Below are 20,531 nucleotides of genomic sequence, written 5' to 3'. Positions count from 1 at the left end.
GCTGTCTGCATTCCCATGGGCCTCTCAGGGCTTTGTTCTAACCCCCTTGAGGCCCAGCTGCCCTTCTGGCTCTGGCCCATGTCCAGTCCACTCTCTGTTTTAGCTCAGGCAAGCTTGAACTGTATCTGTTACGTGAAACCCAAGGAGCCTTGGCTGAGTGAGGGAGCTGGCACAGAAAGAGAGGCCACGCCAGGCGGGGTCCACATGGGGATGCCCACCCAGGGGGGTCCCATCACACAGGCCTGCCAAAATCAGACATGCATACAAGTAATTTTTGCTGATGATAAAACTGAATAGAACAGATTCATAGTTATTCCAAAACAGTGCTCTCTCCTAGTCACTTCCTGAAACGCTTTTTTGTGTAGTAGGAAGCAGCTGGCATTATAGATGGCACACCCAGAATTGTGTCTATCCCTGAATTATTTTTAAAGGGGTACGTGTACCTAGAGCTGTCATTGGTCATGCGTGTTGCAGGAAACAAAGCAAAACACAATGCGATAGGCACTGGTCTCTCCTAAGGAGCTATCAGTCCCCATCACCGTGCCACTTGACACTCATCTATAGCTTTGGCCCTCCCCCAGATTCAGGGCCCAATCCTGTCTCTAGCTGAAGGCTTTAAGGAGCCCTGCTTCAGTAGTTCAGGGGACAAAGTTAGGTTATCCTGTGACTTGTCCTGCTCTGATCAAATGCCCTGGTTCTGGCCTCTGGGCTTTTGCCTTCAACCAGGCATCGAGTCCCTATTCTAATTCCTTGTTGTAAAGCATGAGTCCTTGATTCCTCAGGCTTTAGCTCCTGCCTCCATAACCTGACCAGGACCCTGGTCTCTTCAAAATCAGGACCCTAACTTGCTTACGTCTATTTTCTCCAGGTAACACCCATGAAAGGCAGACCAGGCTGGGAGCTTGCTAACTGCCACTTGTCCTGTCTGTCCCACACTGCCAGTCTGGGTCACTCCCACTGTTTCTCCTATTCCCCCACCCCCACTTTCACCACTGCCAATAATCTTATTTGCTCCACGTATGGGACACCTACCTTTTGTTACCTTCTAGGTCTTTCTAACACTGAATCTCTCTCAATTATCATGTCACCTGTTACTACTCTCAGGACCCATGTGGTCCTGCAGCTCTGCCTGCCTGGCAGACCTCCTCCACTGACTTCAGTTGGGCACCAATCACAAAGCCTTGCACACAGCAAGGTGACAGGGAGGCGGGATGGCATGGTGGAATGAGCATGACATGAACGTGGGCATCCCGAGCAGACCTGGGTTCAAATCCTTGCTCCTCCACTTGCACCTGTTCCTTAATGTCTGTAGGACTCAAGGGTATAAGGTATTGTTGAAAGAATTATGAGATAATGTGCCTGTCAAAATATAGTAGTTATTTAATAAAACACCAAATTTAGCTTTTTTTTTTTTTTTTTTTTTGGGCGGGGGCTGCACCGCGCAGCATGTGGGATCTTAGTTCCCCGACCAGGGATCAAACCTGCATCCCCTGCATTGGAGGTGTGTAGTCTTCACCACTGGACCACCAGGGAAGTCCCCACCAAATTTAGCATTTAATAAAACACATCTGTCTTTCTTTCTTGAACTTATATTTCTAACAGCTTTATTGAGATATCCACATATCATTCAACCCACTGATTTAAAGGGTACAATTCAATGGTTTTTAGTATATTCATTGGACTTAGATTTCTTAAAATGTAATTATAGCATAAGGGATATGAGGATTAATAACAGTTAAAAAGACGTAGGATTGGCTTACCTGGTGGCGCAGTGGTTGAGAATCTGCCTGCTAGTGCAGGGAACATGGGTTCGAGCCCTGGTCCGGGAAGATCCCACATGCCGCAGAGCAGCTGGGCCCGTGAGCCACAACTACTGAGCCTGCGCGTCTGGAGCTTGTGCTCCACAACAAGAGAGGCCGCGGTAGTGAGAGGCCGGTGCACCGCGATGAAGAGTGGCCCCCGCTTGCCACAACTAGAGAAAGCCCTCGCACAGAAACGAGGACCCAACACAGCCAAAAATAAATAAATAAATAAACTAATTAAAAAAAAAAAAGACGTAGGATTTTAGTCAGCTATAATTTTATATAAATCAAGAGTGTGGTGCCATTGCATTGCCAAAAAATCTTATGCGATTTTGGGCTGTACAGATACACATGTGATGATAAGAACAAGATGGAGAGTGGTTCCCTGTCATTCTGAGCTGGACATGTGTTCAGACCTTGGGCCTAGTTTAAGAGGGATATGGGCAAATTGGAGCATGTCCAGAGAAACATGAAAAGGGTGACGAGAAACAGCAAATACTGTTTGTAGGAGCCTGTGATATTCACCCTGGAGAAGTAAACCCAAAGAGGAAATGAAACCCCATCCTCAAGTAGCTCTGGGTTGTCATTTGGAAAATGAATGACATGTATTTCCTATGTTCTTTCGCTAGGCCAGAACTCAATAAGTGAATTTACGTTAAAAGCAAGCAGATTTTTGCTTTTTAACATCTTTATTGGAGTATAATTGCTTTACAATGTTGTGTTAGTTTCTGCTGTATAACAAAGTGAATCAGCTCTATGTATACATCTATCTCCATATCCTCTCCCTCTTGTGCCTCCCTGACACCTTCCTTATCCCACCCCTCTAGGTGGTCACAAAGCACCTAGCTGATCTCCCTGTGCTATGCAGCTGCTTCCCACTAGCTATCTATTTTACATTTGGTAGTGTAAATATGTCCATGCCACTCTCTCACTTCGTCCCAGCTTACCCTTCCCCCACTGTGTCCTCAAGTCCATTCTCTACGTCTGCGTCTTTATTCCTGTTCTGCCCATAGGTTCAGCAGAACCATTTTTTTTTAATTCCATATATATATGTTAGCATACAGTATCTGTTTTTCTCTTTCTGACTTACTTCACTCTGTATGACAGACTCTAGGTCCATCCACCTCACTACAGATAACTCAGTTTCATATCTCTTTATGGCTGAGTAATATTCCATTGTATATATGTGCCACATCTTCTTTATCCATTCATCTGTCGATGGACACTTAGGTTGCTTCCATGTCCTGGCTATTGCAAATAGAAGCAAGCAGATTTTGACATGATATAAAGGAACAATCAGAGCTGTCTAAAATTGGAGTGGATTGTCCCTTCCTAACCTGAAATTCTGTATTTAATATATTACCTCTTTAATAGCAAGTCAGAGAGCTACGCCTTATAGAGCTTTGACTCTGTTATGTGTCGAGCTCAGGTGGGTGAAACAATCAAGTAGGTGACCCCTTCTTTACTTAAGGCCAATCATTCAGTTTGGGTGAGTCTAGTAGTCCATTCTTCCTCCCATTTTTCATTCCCACTCTCTGCTTTTTGATCAGAGGACAGAGAAAAGGAAGCCTCAAATCATCAACATGGGTATTTTAGTAGCACTTCTGATGATAATGGAAATATTTCTAAAATAAGACTTTGGCATTACCTGATCAGGATATTGTGCTCATCTCTTCCCTACTCTGTGTAAGGGAGTTCATCTTAGCACTTGAAACTGGCCATGGTGGAAACATCTACAGAAATTAGCAAATACGGCAGACCATCTTCCCCCACTCCCCCAGCTCATCGACCAGTGCCCACTGCTTTAGCATCCACACCACCCAGTGATGACAGAGCTGGCACTGTTAATAATGATGACAGACCTTCTACTAGATTTTTGGACCATGTGTCTCTATAAGAAATACATTTACAGACAACGGTATTTAACTTTCATATAAGGGCAATTTCGAATTTAAGTAGTTTAGTGCAATTAACTAGTTTCAGATGAGCGGAATATTTAGGGGAAAGTATTTGGGAAAAACTGGACTCATTCTCAACTGCTTTCTAGACTACATCTCTTTTTTCTTTAAGGAAAACCCATAATAACCATGGTCTGTATATTTGAAGAGTCTATTATGCACAGCTACTTATGGAGTGACCATGTGACAGACTAGGAAGACATGTCCAAGATGAAGGCCCTCTGGAAGTGGGAAGATAAAGCTCTCTGCTGGCCAGTACTCCTTGTGCCACCTATTGGATTTTGAAAGAACAATCTCTCAGCTTTTGATTCAAAGGTTAAGACTCCAGCAAGTATTTTCTGCAGATGGAATATATTCGTAATCTTCCTTAAGGCAGAACTATTGTAAAAACTTTGCATTGTACGCGTTGTTATGAGGGAAATCACCATCAGCCCAAGATTCCCAGGGCCAACTGGTTTCTTTATCATCAACAAGCTCCGGGAATTACAGTCGGCATTTATTGAACACTCTCAGTATACTATGTACCTTACAAGCATTGTCTCATTTTATCTTCGTATAACCTTATGTAATAGGTATAAATATTTTCATTTTACAGATGGGGAAACAACTTCAAGTGGTTAAGTGGCTATTAGAGTTAAAAAGTTTCTGTGCTCCTAGGAAACAGGGTTTACATTGCCTACTGCTTTGTATATAGCAGACATTCCATAAATAGTTGAATCAGTTTTTTAATGTGAATAAATAGAGCACCATTCTTCTTAATACTTTGAGCCCTTTGACCTATTAGCCTTTTAAGCAGCTTTTATCTAATGGAAAATCAGAATGATTTTCATTTATTTTGCTTCTACATACATTCCAAGGGCAGAGCTCCCTGTAATATCTCATTAACCCTACAATGACATAGAATTACTTTCCCAATTTTAGCAACAAGTTAATGGAGGCTTAGCTGGAATTAGGTTGTCTTTTGATGTTTTCATCACACCAAGTCAAGGCAGAGGAAAGACCAAAGGCATGCATTAAGAAGAACTTAGTTCCTACTGTATAACACAGGGAACTATATTCAGTATTCTGTGATAAGCCATAATGGAAAAAAATAGGAAAAAGAATGGATATATATGTATAACTGAATCGCTTTGCTATACAGTAGAAATTAACACAACATTGTAAATCAACTATACTTCAATAAAATAAAATAAAAAAAAAAAGAAATGAGCTTGAACATAAAGGGAAAAAAAAAAAAGAACCTAGTAAAGTTATGACAAGAAAAAAGGGTTCTAGATAAACCCGGAGGGAAACAGTCCTCAAAGAGTGACCACAAGTCAGTTCTGCTGAGTATGTCACTCAATGGACAGGGTTCTGTGCTTACTAAGCACTGGAGTGGGCATGGGGGAGATAAGACCAAAACCTGATTTTGAGAAGCCTATGGGCTTTTAGGGAAGAGAAGACATAGACACATACACATAGGGAAAGTGAATTTGCAGTACGAGAGTGTAAAAATGAAAAGCAGACAAGACAGCGGTGGTTATTGAGAAATGATTAACGCAGGCAATAAGCATTGCAGGAGTTCAGAAAAGGGAGCGATTATATTTGCATAAATTTATGCTGACCTCAGCATCTTCACTATGAGCTGTGGGAAGACAATGACGTTTGAGAGAGCACCTGGCTTCCAAGGAGCTCACTTTCTTCCCTGGAGACTTGAGCAGATCATGAGGGGGTTTGCAGGAAGTAATAGAGAGATGAGGAGAAGACCAGAGACCTGATCATCAAGACCAGCAAGATGGTGCTGGGACAGCTCATGTGGCTACTGAGCCTGGATGTTCTGAATTATTAATTAATGATGTTTCTCTCTCTGTATTTTTCCCTCTTTCTACCTTTAAGCAAAAGTAGCCTGGAGTTCTTCCTGGACTTCGCTTTTTTTTTTTTTTTTTTTTAATTTATTTATTTTATTTATTTGTATTTGGCTGCGTTGGGTCTTCGTTGCTGCGCGCGGGCTTTCTCTAGTTGCGGCGAGGGGGGGCTATTCTTCTTTGCGGTGCACGGGCTTCTCATTGCGGTGGCTTCTCTTGTTGAGGTGCACAGGCTCTAGGCGGGTGGGCTTCAGTGGTTGTGGCACGTGGGCTTTAGAGCGCAGGCTCAGTAATTGTGGCTCACGGGCCCAGTTGCTAAGCGGCATGTGGGATCTTCCTGGACCAGGGCTCGAACCCGTGTCCCCTGCATTGGCAGGCGGATTCTTAACCACTACGCCACCAGGGAAGTCCTGGACTTCGCTTTTGAAATTTTTAAGCCCTCCAGAGAACTCTCAACCTTGGCTCCTCTTGGAATCACCTGGGGAGTTTTTAAAACACTGCCACCTGGGTCCCACGCCCAAATACTCTAATTGACCTAGGGGGCTCCTTTGGTGATTCTAATGAGCAATCAAGTTTGAGTATCATTGACTTAAAGGGTTCCTTGACATGATAAGAGAGAATGAAATTTGCTAGAATGAACAAAGTATCTTGGAGAAACAGGAGAGGTGGGGAACTTCCCTGCTGCCATCTAGAGAAATAGCCTTGATTTGCTACCCTGGAGTAGTAGGAATCTGGGTCTGGCTTCCGCACAGCCCCATGGGGGAGGTAGGAAGACTCCAGAGAGAATGGCTGTGTGGTGGCCAGGGCTTCTCACACTGGGATATACACACGGATCACAGGGGATCTTGTTAAAATGTAGATTCTGACTCAGTAGGTCTGGATGGGGCCTGAGAGTCTGCATTTCCAAAAAGTTCCTAGGTGATCCCAATGCTGCTGGTCCACAAACTGGCAAAGATCTGCATAGCCAAGGCCTAGGCCGTCTCCCTTAAGATTCTCCTATCCATCTAAAGCAACGAATAGGAGGAGCCATGACCTGTCAAACCTGAAGGGTTCCACAGACAGGGACAGTAGACATCTGTGCAGTGACCTGGTTAGACTGACAACTGAAAAGCCGATGGACCCCATCTGCAAAGCCTTCTAGACTAAAAGGGGAGCATATCCTGTCAGGGGATACTGGCAGATCACAGATGACCCACTCAAAAGGGGTCTAGAAACCAGAGGGCAAGAGAAGCCAGCTGATACGGCCCATCAAAGTCAGCCTCCCGGGCACAGAGCAGGGTGAAGGATGGGCACAGAGCTGGTGGGGGACACATACAGGAAACTTAGCACAATCCTCAAGAATGAGGTGAAGTGTTCGCCAGGCCAGCTATCTTAGTCTGTTTGGGCTGCTATAACAAAATACTATGGACTGGGTAGTTTAAACACTAGACATTTATTTCTTACAGTTCTGGAGGCTGGGAAGTCCAAGATCCAGGCATCAACAGACTTGGTGTCTAGTGAGAGCCTGCTTCTTGGTTTATAGATGGCATATTTCTGTGTCCTTACACGACAGAAGGAGTGAGGGAGCTCTCTGGGGCCTCTTTTTTAATGGCACGAATTCTATAATGGAGTAGGACCCTATGGGGCCTTCCCGGAACAGACCGCCCCCCCCCCACCGCCGCAATGTCCTCCCCCTGCCTCTTGTTTGTAGAAAAGCTGTAGTCTCCCAGGCCTCCCCTGAGTCACAAAAGCCTGCCTCAAGAATTAATGATTGAAAGGATGTGAACATGTAGTGACAAAAATAGCAGTTGGGCCAGGAGAACTGCTAAGAATTTAAACAGTCAAACAGCTATATGGCAGTCACAGGATTTTTAGTTCCTGCCTGAAGTACCTGGATAACAATATCTGATGCACATTTCCTGAGTTGTTTTACAGATGCTAAAACTGCCACCAAATGGAAGAAGTTAACTACTTGATGACCATGAGCACTTAGCCCCCAGACCTACTGGAGCCTAAGGATTGATAATGTTGATCCCTGTGACCCCACCCTGTTACCTCACCATCAACCACAATTCTTCGATTCACACACCCTGTGACTCCCCTCCCTCACCTTGTCTTTAAAAATGCTTCCTTGAAACCCATTGGGGAGTTCAGGTCTTTTGAGCACAAGCTGCCTGTTCTTGCTCAGCCCTGCAATAAACCTTTCTTTGCTCCCAACTCCAACATTTCAGTTTGTTTGGCCTCACTGCGTGTCAGGCACACGAACTTGGGTTTGACAACAATTCCAACATGAGGGCTCCATCCTAATGACCTAATCACCTCCCAAAGGCCCCACCCTCCAATACCATCACATTGGGGGTTAGGATTCAACATATGAATTTTGCGGGGGACACAAACATTTTGTCTATAGTACCAGTCCAACGGGGGCTCAGCCTCAGTCAGAAATTAAGTTGGTATGGAAAATAAAGAAAATGACACCAGCGTTTGTATCTGAGACTCTTACCCCTTAAGATTGGAGCTTACCTGAAGTGTCAAGGATCCTCATGCGCGGCAGATGAATCGCAACCCGAACAGCAGAGCTTTGGGGATAATGTTTGTGACCCTGTTGGAGAACTGATATGCAGAGAAGAGGTCGGTTTCAGAAGTTGCTGCTGCTTTCAGGAATGTGTTGAGAATAAGCCACACGTGCTTTGCAACCTGCCAACAGGTGGACAATAGAAGGAAGAGAAAAAGAATGCTGCCTTGTTAAAGTTTTGCTGACAACATGGATTTCTTTGAGCTTCTCAGAAAAATACTTAGAAAGGCAGGGGTAAGAAAAGTTAACTTTAGGGCCCCACCTCACACCCTGAATTTCTTAAAGTCAAGACTAAACTAAACCTCTGACCATCTTTCTGGGAAAAGAAGGGCACAAGCCTGAGGAACTCCAACCCAGGGGAAAGTGGGTAACTGACCTATTTAGAACTGGTTTGGGCCGGCTTGAAGTTTAGCATCAGTGGGTTCCTGGCTTACCCTGAACACCTGTGAGTTTTCCCAGCATCTGAAGTTTGGCAAAGGAAGAAGGGGGTGAAAATGGCCGCACACTTCTAAGGTGAAGGGGGCCGGGTGCTGAAAAGGAGGGTTCAGCAGCACCTTCTCAGACCTGGCCAGATAGAACAGCTGGAAAGTTTTCAGGCAGCACACAGAATTTCTTTCTTTTTAATTAATTAATTAATTAATTTATTTATTTATTTATTTTTGGCTGTGTTGGGTCTTCGTTGCTGTGCACAGGCTTTCTCTAGTTGCAGAGAGCGGGGGCTACTCTTCGTTAAGGTGCGTGGGCTTCTCATTGCGGTGGCTTCTCTTGTTGCTGAGCACGGGCTCCAGGTGCGTGGGCTTCAGTAGTTGTGGCACACGGGCTCAGTAGTTGTGGCTCGAGGGCTGTAGAGCGCAGGCTCAATAGCTGTGGTGCACGGGCTTAGTTGCTCTTTGGCATGTGGGAGCTTCCCAGACCAGGGCTCGAACCCATGTCCCCTGCATTGGCGGGCGGATTCTTAACCACTGCACCACCAGGGAAGTCCCCAGCACACAGAATTTCAACTGGCACTTCTCAGTCCTTTGGGAAGCCAGGCAGGAGCTCCTTGTGCAGGCCCTGAGTGTAGGCTGCCAAGGCAAAGGGACTCTGTGTCCCTGCACCTGCCTGCATGTCCCTTTATCTGCCATCAGTGCAAGGGCGTGGGGACATGTTAGGAGAAACTGAGCTTTGGACGAGGAGGCAGAGTTATAAATAGAGTCCAGGTCTTCTTGACCTTGAGTTTTATTTCTCACACTATTACAGTGTCTCAGAAGTTGAAGGCTTTTGACAATGTGACTGTACTGGGCATTGGTTAAGTAACTGAAGCAATAACTAGGCCTGATGATTAGAAATTGTTCTGAGACCTACTACACATCAAGTGCCAAAATAAATTCCAGGTTAGGGAGTTCCCTGGTGGGCTGGTGGTTAGGATTCTGGGCTTTCACTTCCATGGCCCGGGTTCTATCCCTAACCAGGGGTTCAATTCCTAGTTGGGGAACTGAAATCCTGCAAGCTGAGCTGCACAGCAAGAAAAAAAAAAAATTCCAGGTTAATTAAAAAGTTAAAGAATAAATGCTACAATAAAAGAATTAAAAGAAAGCATAGGCAAATATTTAGCTGATCCTAAGGGGGCCAAGGCCTGTCTAAACACAATAGCAAAAAGGAAAAAAATTATAGATTTGAAATATATATAAATTCCTCTATGATTAAAAAATTGCCAAAATATTAATAGGAAAAAAGTTGAGAAAAATATTTGCAGTATCTATGATCAGTGGTTAATATCCTTAATCTAAAAGGATACATAGAGAAGAAATAGATGATCATCTCACTTTGTAAGTGCTAATGGCCAATGAGCATTTGAAAAATATTAATGAAGACAACAGTGAAATATGATAAAAAATGTTTTGCGATGGTTAATTTTACGTGTATTTTACTACAATAAAAAATGGGAGGGAAAAGGATATAAGTTATGTGCAAAGAATTGAAATCTTAGGTAGGGAGAAGAGATTAAAGAGCTTACAGGAAAATGAATTTCCTTTAATACTCAGTCTTATCCCTGCATGTGTTTGGAGACTTTCCAGAGAGTAGTTCCCAAACTCTAGTAGATGGTGAAGTTTTTTTGCTAGTCTATGGGGAAATGAGAGGAGAGCATAGTCAGCTTTTCCAAAAGTTAAACATTTTCAGTGTTTACCATGAGCGTAGTCTTTCACACCTGTTTCTTATTACAGGTTTTTGGTTTTTTTTTTGTAATTTGTAGTGATAGTGGAAGATAATTTTTTGAGAAAGAGAATATGCATGGGTCTCTAAAATGTCTGCATCTGGCTCACAAGAGAGCTGACAACACAATGTTCTCCTTCAAATTAGGGGAAGACAGTGACAAGTCCAGACACTTGCAAACAACTGCTCTCAATTTTCATGGAAGACTTACAGCAAAGTTTCATTTACTATTCCATAATACATGATATTATGACAAAATACCATTTACTTCTCTTGGATTGACTGAGATAGGGAAAAACATAATATCCAGTATTGTCAACGTTGCAAAGAAAGGGGCATTCTCAGACATTTACATCTGGATTGTAAATTGGTTTGACTTTTCTGGAGGGTAATTTGGCAGTTTATATTATAAATCTTAAAATGTGCATAACTTTTGACTCAGCAGTTCCTTTTTAGGAATATCCTAAGGAAATGATCAAGGATGGACACCCAGACTTATCTACAAGAATGTTTACTACAGCATTATTTTAATAGTGAAAAATTGGGGGGATGGAGTATTGAGTGTTAGATTTGACAGAGCTGGGCGGTGGGTAGAGGGGTCTTCATTATTGTATTCATTTTCTATTGTTGCTGTAACAAATTACTACATAAAGTTAGTGGCTTAAAACAACACAAATTTATTTGCAACATCACGGATGGCCCTTGAGCACCTTATGCTAAGTGAGATAAGCCAGACAGAGAAAGACAAGTACTGTACATTATATGTGGAATCTAAAAAAATCAAACTTGTAAAAAATACCCCAAGAAACAGAGTAAAATGGTGGTTACCAAGGAATGGGGAGTGGGGGGATAAGATTCATGGTGTTTAAGGGTACAAACTTGTAACAAGTACTAAAATAGCCATAAAGATTTTTTTAACATCTTTATTGGAATATAATTGTTTACAATGTTGTGTTAGTTTCTGCTGTATAACAAAGTGAATCAGCTATATGTATACATATATCCCGATATCCCCTCCCTCTTGGGCTTCCCTCCCACCCTCCTTATCCCACCCCTCTAGGTGGTCACAAAGCACCGAGCTGATCTCCCCGTATGAAGCAGCTGCTTCCCACTAGCTACCTATTTTACATTTGGTAGTATATATAAGTCCATGCCACTCTCTCACTTCATCCCAGCTTATCCTTCCCCCTCCCCGTGTCCTCAAGTCCATTCTCTATGTCTGTGTCTTTATTCCTGTCCTGCCCCTAGGTTCATCAGAACCATTTTTTTTTAGATTCAATATATATGAGTTAGCATATAGTATTTGTTTGTCTCTTTCTGACTTACTTCACTGTGTATGACAGACTCTAGGTCCATCCACCTCACTACAAATAACTCAATTTCATTTCTTTTTATGGCTGAGTAATATTCCATTGTATATACGTGCCACATCTTTTTTCCATTCATCTGTCGATGGACACTTAGGTTGCTTCCATGTCCTGGCTATTGTAAATAGAGCTGCAATGAACATTGTGGTACATGACTCTTTTTTTTTTTTTTTCATGACTCTTTTTGAATTATGGTTTTCTCAGGGTATATGCCCAGTAGTGGGATTGCTGGGTCATACGGTAGTTCTAGTCTTAGTTTTTTAAGGAACCTCCATACTGTTCTCCATAGTGGCTGTATCAGTTTACATTCCCACCAACAGTGCCAGAGGGTTCCCTTTTCTCCACACCCTCTCCAGAATTTATTGTTTGTAGGTTTTTTGATGATGGCCATTCTGACTGGTGTGAGGTGATACCTCATTGTAGTTTTGATTTGCATTTCTCTAATGATTAGTGATGTTGAGCTTCTTTTCATGTGTTTGTTGGCAATCTGTGTATCTTCTTTGGAGAAATGTCTATTTAGGTCTTCTGCCCATTTTTGGATTGGGTTGTTTGTTTTCCTGATATTGAGCTGCATGAGCTGCTTGTATATTTTGGAGATTAATCCTTTGTCAGTTGCTTCATTTGCAAATATTTTCTCCTATTCTGAGGGTTGTCTTTTCGTCTTTTTTATGGTTTCCTTTGTCGTGCAAAAGCTTTTGTTTCATTAGGTCCTATTTGTTTATTTTTGTTTTTACTTCCATTTCTCTAGGAGGTGGGTCAAAAAGGATTTTACTGTGATTTATGTCATAGAGTGTTCTGCCTATGTTTTCCTCTAATAGTTTTATAGTGCCTGGCCTTACATTTAGGTTTTTAATCCATTTTGAGTTTATTTTTGTGTGTGGTATTAGGGAGTGTTCTAATTTCATTCTTTTACATGTAGCTGTCCAGTTTTCCCAGCACCACTTATGGAAGAGGCTGTCTTTTCTCCATTGTATATTCTTGCCTCCTTTATCAAAAATAAGGTGACCACATGTGCGTGGGTTTATCTCTGGGCTTTCTATCCTGTTCCATTGATCTATATTTCTGTTTTTGTGCCAATACCATACTTACTATACTGTCTTGATTACTGTAGCTTTGTAGTATATATAGTCTGAAGTCCAGGAGCCTGATTCCTCCAGCTCCATTTTTCTTTCTCAAGATTGCTTTGGCTATTTGGGGTCTTTTGTATTTCCATACAAATTGTGCAAATTTTTGTTCTACTTCTGTGAAAAATGCCATTAGTAGTTTGATAGGGATTGCCTTGAATCTGTAGATTCCTTTGGGTAGTATAGTCATTTTCACAATGTTGATTCTTCCAATCCAAGAACATGGTATATCTCCCCATCTGTTTGGATCATCTTTAATTTCTTTCATCAGTGTCTTATAGTTTTCTGCATACAGGTCTTTTGTCTCCTTAGGTAGGTTTATTCCTAGGTATTTTATTCTTTTTGTTGCAGTGGTAAATGGGAGTGTTTCCTTAATTTCTCTTTCAGATTTTTCATCATTAGTGTATAAAGAGTTAATGTACAGTTTATTGAACATAGAATATTGTAAGAATGTAATGTGATAATTATTGTTACAATGGCAACCATATTACATAAATATATCAGAGTAACACATGTATACCTTAAATTTATACAATGTGACATGTCAACTGTATCCAAAAAAATAAATAAATAAATGATAAAAATAGATAAAACAACACAAATTTGTTATCTTACAGTTCTGTAGTTCAAAGTCTGACCTGGGTCTCACTGGGAGAAAAATTGAGGCCTGGCAGGGCTGTGTTCCTTCTGGAGGTTCTAGGGGAGAGTCCATTTCCTTGTCTTTTCCAGCTTCTAAGAGGCTGCCTGCAATCCTTGGCTCACCACCCCCTTCTTCCATCTTCAAAGCCAACAACATGGCATCTCTCAGGCTCTTCTTTCATCACCACATCTCTCTTTCTTTCTCTTCCACTTTTAAGGATAATCCAGGATAATTTTCCTAGTTTAAAGCCAGCTAATTAGCAATCTTATTCCCACCTGCCATATAACTACAGGTCCTGGGGATTAAGAAGTCTTTGGGGGCCATGATTCTGCGTACACAATTGTATTATTCCATATACTTATCTGTCTGAAAGTATTTAATATTAATTAATATTTTAAATATTAAGTATTTAAAACCCAGCCCTAATGTCTATTTTACTTTATTTTTTTTCCAGACAGAATTTTTATTTTATTTATTTATTATTTTTGTGGCATGGGGGCTCAGTAGTTTTGGCTCGCAGGCTCTAGAGCTCAGGCTCAGTAATTGTGGCACACGGGCTTAGTTGCTCCACGGCAGGTGGGATCTTCCAGGACCGGGGCTCGAACCTGTGTCCCCTGCATTGGCAGGTAGGTTCTTAACCACTGCACCACCAGGGAAGTCCCCCTAATGTCTATTTTAGTGTATGGATGAAATAAGGATATATATTCACAGGATGAATGCTATGTGCCCATTAAAAGTCATAATGTAGGAGAACATGTAGTAACATCGAGTAATGTTCATTACACAGTAAGTTGTGGGGGGAGGGGATCAAGTCTATAAAAGAATATATACAAGATGATACCAATTATGTAATACCAAAACCCAAAACAAACATACATGCAAGTGAATAAAAAAATGTCTGGAATGATAAAGGAAAAAATATGAACAATGCTTATCTCTGGATGGTGATTTAAATTTTCTTCTGTTTTTCTGCATTTTCCAAAATGTACATTACACATGTACTATCTTTTCGAAGAGAAATAAAAGTTGATCGAGAACGTCTATCTAGGACAATTTTCTGATGAAGCGTCTCCCTGGTTTCTTAGCTTTTGACCACACGCGCTCACAGGATGGTCCTCTTCATCAAAAATATTTCAAGTCTGGCCATCGGTGACACTCGCTGTTTTTTTCAGGCTCCAGCTGTCTGCTCTGGAAAGTGTGACCCACGGAGGACAGGAAGGAGCCACACGGTGAACTAAGCACGGCAGCGAATCGGTGCTTCTTAAAAACTTTTTTCAAGGCCAAGCAAACCCAAGGCACAGCTACATCCCGCAAAGAACTTAATAACCGGTACCGGTACCTTGGAAGCAGGATGAGCAAGTAAACGAGCCTCTTTCATAATCTCGCTGGGACGTGTTAACGGTTTTAATTAATAATATTGTTTTTAATACATAAAAGAACAGAACAGAGGCACCGCCCGTGTGCTCGCCCGCAGGGCAGCCGAGGGCGGAAGGCTTGGCGGCGGGACCTATGACAAGTGACCCAGCGTGCCCAGCCGGGTCCGCTCTGCAGCGGTGCCGGCGCTCCCGAAGCTCGAGGGGGCTTCCCATTCGGGCGTGCACCGCCTGAGCCTGGCCCCAGGCACCACTTGCCCAGGGCGAAGCGGCCTTAGCCCAGGAGCCCGTTAGGATCGCGGGCTTTGGGAGCTCGAATGGGCGAGCGCCTCAGCACCTCCCCTCGCCCGCCGCCCGCGGATCCCGGCCGGAGCCAGCCCTCACCACCGAGAGGAGCGCCTAGAGTCGACGGGGCCGCCGCTCCGCTCCTCCCAGTCTCCTCTATCGCGGAAGTTGACGCCGCGCTCCCGGTCGCGTGCTGCTCGCTAGGGGTGTCGCCTTAGAGATCTGCACGGGCTGGGCTTGCGAAAGGATCGACATGCCTGTGAGTTGTTTACTTTCGGGCTTCGCGTTTGTGTCTGCCTTCTCGGTCGGCCGAGGGGCCCCAGGGGCGGGCTAGCTCGATGGCTCCGCGGGCCCCCGGGGCTCCCTGCCGAACACGGCTCGGCGGCTCGGATCCCGCGGCTCTTTCGCGCGTGGCGGACTTGTTGGGACTTGCCCGGCGGCGCGGCGAGTCGGGCCCTGCCTGGGCGTGGAGTTGGGAGGACCCGGCGCCGCCCTGGGTGCAGTCTGGAGTCGATGGCTGGGAGGGGACAGCTCCCCGGCTACCCTACTCAGCCCTCCTGGGTTTCGGTGGGAACCCGCGAGGCTGTGATCGTTGAAGTCTTCTTGCTCTCCTTTTGCTTCGTGGGTCTTGCCCCCCGTGCCTTCTCTCGGAAGCGATTTCCTACTTGTTTCCTTTTTAAAAACTGTCTTCGCAGTTGCCTTACAAATTAACTCTATCAAGGACCGTCTCGCGTCAGCCACTTAAGAGTTCTTATCAGATGTTGAACCCTGGGGGCAGAAATCACCTCGGCGTTGGTATTCGCTGGGTCTACCTCAGCGACTACTACTCTCAGCGGGTCCAGGGTCCAGATCACGTTCTTACTTAGCACCACAGTTTTATTTTCACTGGCGACTGTTATTAGTTAAAAAGAACGGAGCTAACCTTACCACATGTTTCCTGATCGTTCCCCTTAACCGGAACTTGGAGAACACAAGCATTATAAAAAGTGTTGATGAAAGTTAACAGGCTTTAAAATAAGTAACATCTAAAGTGTTGTCTCTGCTGAATATGACCGTTATTCCTGTTTTTTGCATGTATATTTCACATATGGTTAAATCGGCCAGAGTTGTGGTGTCATTCTAGTAGTAATAATATGCTTTTTTATTCAGTTGGCTAGAGATTTACTGCATCCTTCCTTGGAAGAGGAGAAGAAAAAACATAAAAAGAAACGGCTGGTCCAAAGTCCAAATTCTTATTTTATGGATGTAAAATGTCCAGGTAAAATTTCAAACTTTAACTCCTTTCCTAAGGAAAATTTCTGTAAGGATTACTTACAGAATTTCTATAAGGGTTGCTCATAGTGTGTTGTGTATGTTTTGATATTAGGACCCAAAGTGGGATTACAGAATTAGAATGTCATAAGGGTTATTTCCATAATAAACCACTTTAGAAACATTTCGGGGGTGGGGTGTGTGAAGATGGGACTCCAGAGGGGACATGACACTGAACTTAAGTCTTTAAGCTGTTCAGATGATAAGTTTTCTTTTTCACGATGCAATGAAAAGTATATTGATTCTTCAGTGTAAAGCTGCGGGGTCCGGTATGGTGGCCATTAGCCATATGTGGCTACTGAGCACTTGAAATGTGGCTAGTCAAAATGGAAAAATTCTTTCTCATTCTTTTTTTCTTGAGGTATAATTGACATAAACCATTATATTAGTTTCAGGTGTGTGACCTCATGATTCCGTATTTGTATATATTGGTAAATGATCACCACAATAAGTCTAGTTAATATCTGTCACCATACATAGTTACAGAATTTTTTTTTCTTGTGATAAGAACTTTTAAGATATACTCTCTTAGCAACTTTCAAATATTCAGTAGGGTATTATTAACTATGGTCACCATACTGTATCTTGTTTTTTTTTTTCATGCTGTATCTTTAAGTGTGAAATGTACACCAGATTTTGAAGATGTAGCATTGAAAAAAAAAGGCTTTGTTTATATGGTGAAATGATAATATTTTGGAAATACTGAGTTCAATAGAATATATTATTAATTTCACCTTTAAAAAAAACTTGTTTTTAATGTGGCTACTAGAAAAGTTTGTTACATATGTGGCTTGCTACTGCACAGCACTGAAGTTCCTAATCTTTTACAAGTCTTTACTAGAAATATGTTGAACAGGTACTGTGTTTTTTTCTGCTTTTCACTTTTAACACTTCCCTTTTTCAGGCTGCTACAAGATTACCACGGTTTTCAGCCATGCTCAGACTGTGGTGCTTTGTGTAGGTTGTTCAACCGTGTTGTGCCAGCCGACAGGAGGAAAGGCCAGACTCACAGAAGGTAAATCATTTGGCATTTTCTAACCCAGTGATCAGATTTTATGATTTTAAAATCTCTCTCTTTACTAAAAATCAGTTTTAAAGAAATCTTAAATTCATAATTACCAAAATATCTTTATCTTTCATTGCTCTTTTAGTAAAGAGTGCCCTGTTCAATGAGATAAGTTTGTACTCTTGACCTTGCAAAGAATTGCTTTATTATTTTTCTTAGTTTAGAGCACCTGATTCTGTTGTATTTAGTCAGTTTGCTGAACTTGGAATGTTAGACATAAATCAGAATGGAGCAAAAGAATAAATACATAAGATATCTAAAAACATAGGATTTAAAAATTTCTCCTGTAAATATTTTGTTTCAAATGTATTTGGTACATATGATTTAAGATAGTTTTAATCATTGCTAGCTGAGCAACAGATAATTAAAATGTCAGAGGTTTGATTTCTCTGAGCAACTACTTATGATTAATATAGTCTAATTTTAATTCTTTCACTTTTGTGAAGAAAAAATAATACATATGTATATAATTTTCCATAGTAGTACTTAGAGATTTACAGCTCAATAGTGATATTTGAAGTTTGCTTGTGGTATTTTGGGGAGCTGTGAATTCCATGTTATTCTCATTGGAAGAGTTATAAGTGGATTGGCAATAAATCCAAGATCTATCTGGTGTGACTTCATGAGATCTAACTGTGAAATTAGCACAATATTTAAATGCAGTATCGCTCTTAAAAAATGTACTTGCAAGATTGCCAAAACCTTTATATCATGCCATGATTTTAGAATTTTGTGTCCATGTGCTGACAGATGATTAAAAGGGTGCATCTGTACCAGAATTTTCCTAAAAGACCTGAAATGAACTCTAATCAAAATTATTTTCTTGAACTCCATTATAACATTTGAGAACAGGGAGTGACAGTCACATCAGAGTAAATTCAAATATAAAAGATATCTTTTAGCAAATTTCTGGTATAAAAAAATAAATAACCTGTATATGAATATTACTCTAGTATTTCTAAAACTTAAGCTTTTACGTAAAAAGTATTTTCTGTCATTAAAACTCTGTACCAAAGATAGAGCAGACTTGTGTTTAATATGCTCTTGGGATTCCTTTGCAGGGTGTTCGTTTAGAAGAAAGCAACACTAATGATCCCCACACCTTCCTGAATTTGCCTTCTATCGCAGAAAGCCTTATCAGTTCAGTAATTCCAGCTAATCTACCACGATAATGTAATTATGTTTAATTTTGTAAGGTATACAGCAGCGCTCTCCTATTTTGGTGTCAGTTTTTCAATAAAGTTTTGATTACGGGCAAACTACTCCTTTTCTTTTTTTCAAGTATGTGTTAATGTGCTATACGTTTATATATGCTGTGTATATGAATTTGGTTTAAACATTTTTAAAAGGGTATTCTGATTAGTTTGTGTCTCGCTTCAGGAGTAGAAACTTTAAATATTTGATTTTCAGTCCTCTTCCAAATTTCTGTGAGGGGACTAAATGATTACAAATGGAAAGAAGTTCATTATTTATTAATTCTAAATATAGTTTTGGTATTGTAACTATGGAAACATATTTATAGAAGTACATACTTAATGCAGTAACAATCACAGTGTAGTGCCTTGGATTTACATGCCCATAACATACTGTATACTTTAGTACAGTAACTGCAGCTGGGGTCTGAGTTATAGAAAGCTCTTTTTGGGGTAGAAAACTGGAGAGGAGGAATCAGGAGTAGCATGATTTACTCAGGATGTTCTGGCAGGGGGCAGTAGATGGTATTGAATTCTCTGGTCCAGACAGGTGAGCACTCCTGACTGAAAAATGTGTTGAGTGGTTCTGTTGTCTCATTGTCACTTTTATGGTTTATGAAGTGACCCTTGGGAGTTAGGGGGTAGAGTGTATCTTTCCCTCTCTAGCACCTATATGACTGCTCGTTAGACTGGGAAGGTAACCGCTTCTCTTTTACCTGTTACCTTTAAGGCAGGCACTGAAGACGATCATTTCCTATCAAGAGGTGTTCCTACATATACACCCCCAATCCTAGAGACTGATCCTTTAACATACTGATTGGTATATCAGAGGAATGTTGCATGAGAACTGAAGAACTATGGAAAGTTTGGAGCGTATTTAATGATATGGAGAAATAAATAACTCAGAGCTTCCCAAACTTTCTTGGTTTATGGCATCTTTAGTCTCAGTAATTTTTTCATGGAGTCCCCTGGCCAAAAGAAATACCTAACAGTTAAATTTATTAAGTAGTTAGGTTCTAGCAACTGTAGTAGCCATTTGAAAAAAAAGAACACATAAATTAAAAGCAAAGTGATAATTTTTATCTCATTCTTAAATTACCTACTAATGGAATGAGTGTGCCTTTTGGGCACTGCAGTTTCTTAAAATTGGGATCATGTTGGACACTTCCATCCTCATTTTTTTCACATTGATTTTTGCATAGTACTAGCTTTTTATCACAGCAATGGCCCAAAACCCAGCTTCACAAAGATACATCATCAAAGGAAATGTGGTGCTATCTAATGTAACAGTTACCTGGAACTAGAAGTTTGCATGGTATCCAAAAGATGTCAAGTATCAATGTTTCTCCCATGATGCTCCAAGCCACCTCAGCTTGCACAGTTTAGGAACCTTGGAAAAATCTGTGGTAAATAAGGAGCAAATTCCTGAAAATTTTCTTGGAAATAGTATTGGAAGAAAGTATTGTACTTTAAAGAATCTATCTAAGGATTAATTTAAAGAGATACTTGGCACTGGGAACTGAATGGTATATTAAGTTTTACTTCATGATTAAACATATTACTGGGTTTGAAAAATGCTCAGTAGAGAACACTCAGACTTTTCCAAACTTCAAGGTTTGCCACATACATTTTTACTGAAATTTTTTCTTTAATACTATTATTTATATTGTCTTCATTTTTTAACATAAATGTATTTTTAAAGGAAACCTTATATCTCTCTTCCATAAATTAAAAAAAAAGTTACATAAAGATAATTAAAAATAAAATGAAATTCTTGGCTTCTGACCTGGTCGGGTGACAAATGGTTTCTTATCTGGTTGC

General features: G+C 41.4%; 1 protein-coding gene and 1 pseudogene across 4 annotated transcripts in view; one reads left to right on the top strand and one right to left on the bottom strand.

Annotated features, from left to right (window-relative positions):
- LOC309654718 (glycine cleavage system H protein, mitochondrial pseudogene) overlaps positions 1-15,071 on the bottom strand; it is a 34,560-nt pseudogene extending 19,489 nt beyond the window's left edge. The window contains exon 1 of the transcript in view: positions 14,822-15,071. The product of the transcript in view is annotated as a glycine cleavage system H protein, mitochondrial pseudogene (transcript). The remainder of the gene's footprint in view (positions 1-14,821) is intronic.
- Positions 15,072-15,243: 172 nt separating this feature from the next.
- Positions 15,244-18,776, top strand: RPS27L (ribosomal protein S27 like). Of its 3 annotated transcripts, none has more exons than XM_082448234.1 (4): positions 15,244-15,399; positions 16,290-16,398; positions 17,356-17,466; positions 18,579-18,776. In XM_082448234.1, the coding sequence occupies exons 1-4, from the start codon at positions 15,394-15,396 to the stop codon at positions 18,605-18,607; spliced, it is 255 nt and encodes an 84-aa protein (XP_082304360.1). In that variant the 5' UTR covers positions 15,244-15,393; the 3' UTR covers positions 18,608-18,776. The 3 variants fall into 3 exon arrangements, with proteins under 3 accessions (XP_082304360.1, XP_082304359.1, XP_082304358.1); XM_082448233.1 differs by lacking the exon at positions 15,244-15,399 and adding an exon at positions 15,406-15,707; XM_082448232.1 differs by lacking the exon at positions 15,244-15,399 and adding an exon at positions 15,406-15,761.
- Positions 18,777-20,531: the final 1,755 nt, after the last annotated feature.

The sequence above is a fragment of the Balaenoptera physalus genome, assembly GCF_965194825.1.
Source record: "Balaenoptera physalus genome assembly, chromosome: 2".
NCBI classification, from domain to species: Eukaryota; Metazoa; Chordata; class Mammalia; order Artiodactyla; family Balaenopteridae; genus Balaenoptera; species Balaenoptera physalus.
The sequence above is the reverse complement of the archived record's forward strand: the minus strand, read 5'-3'. Positions and strand labels throughout refer to the sequence as shown.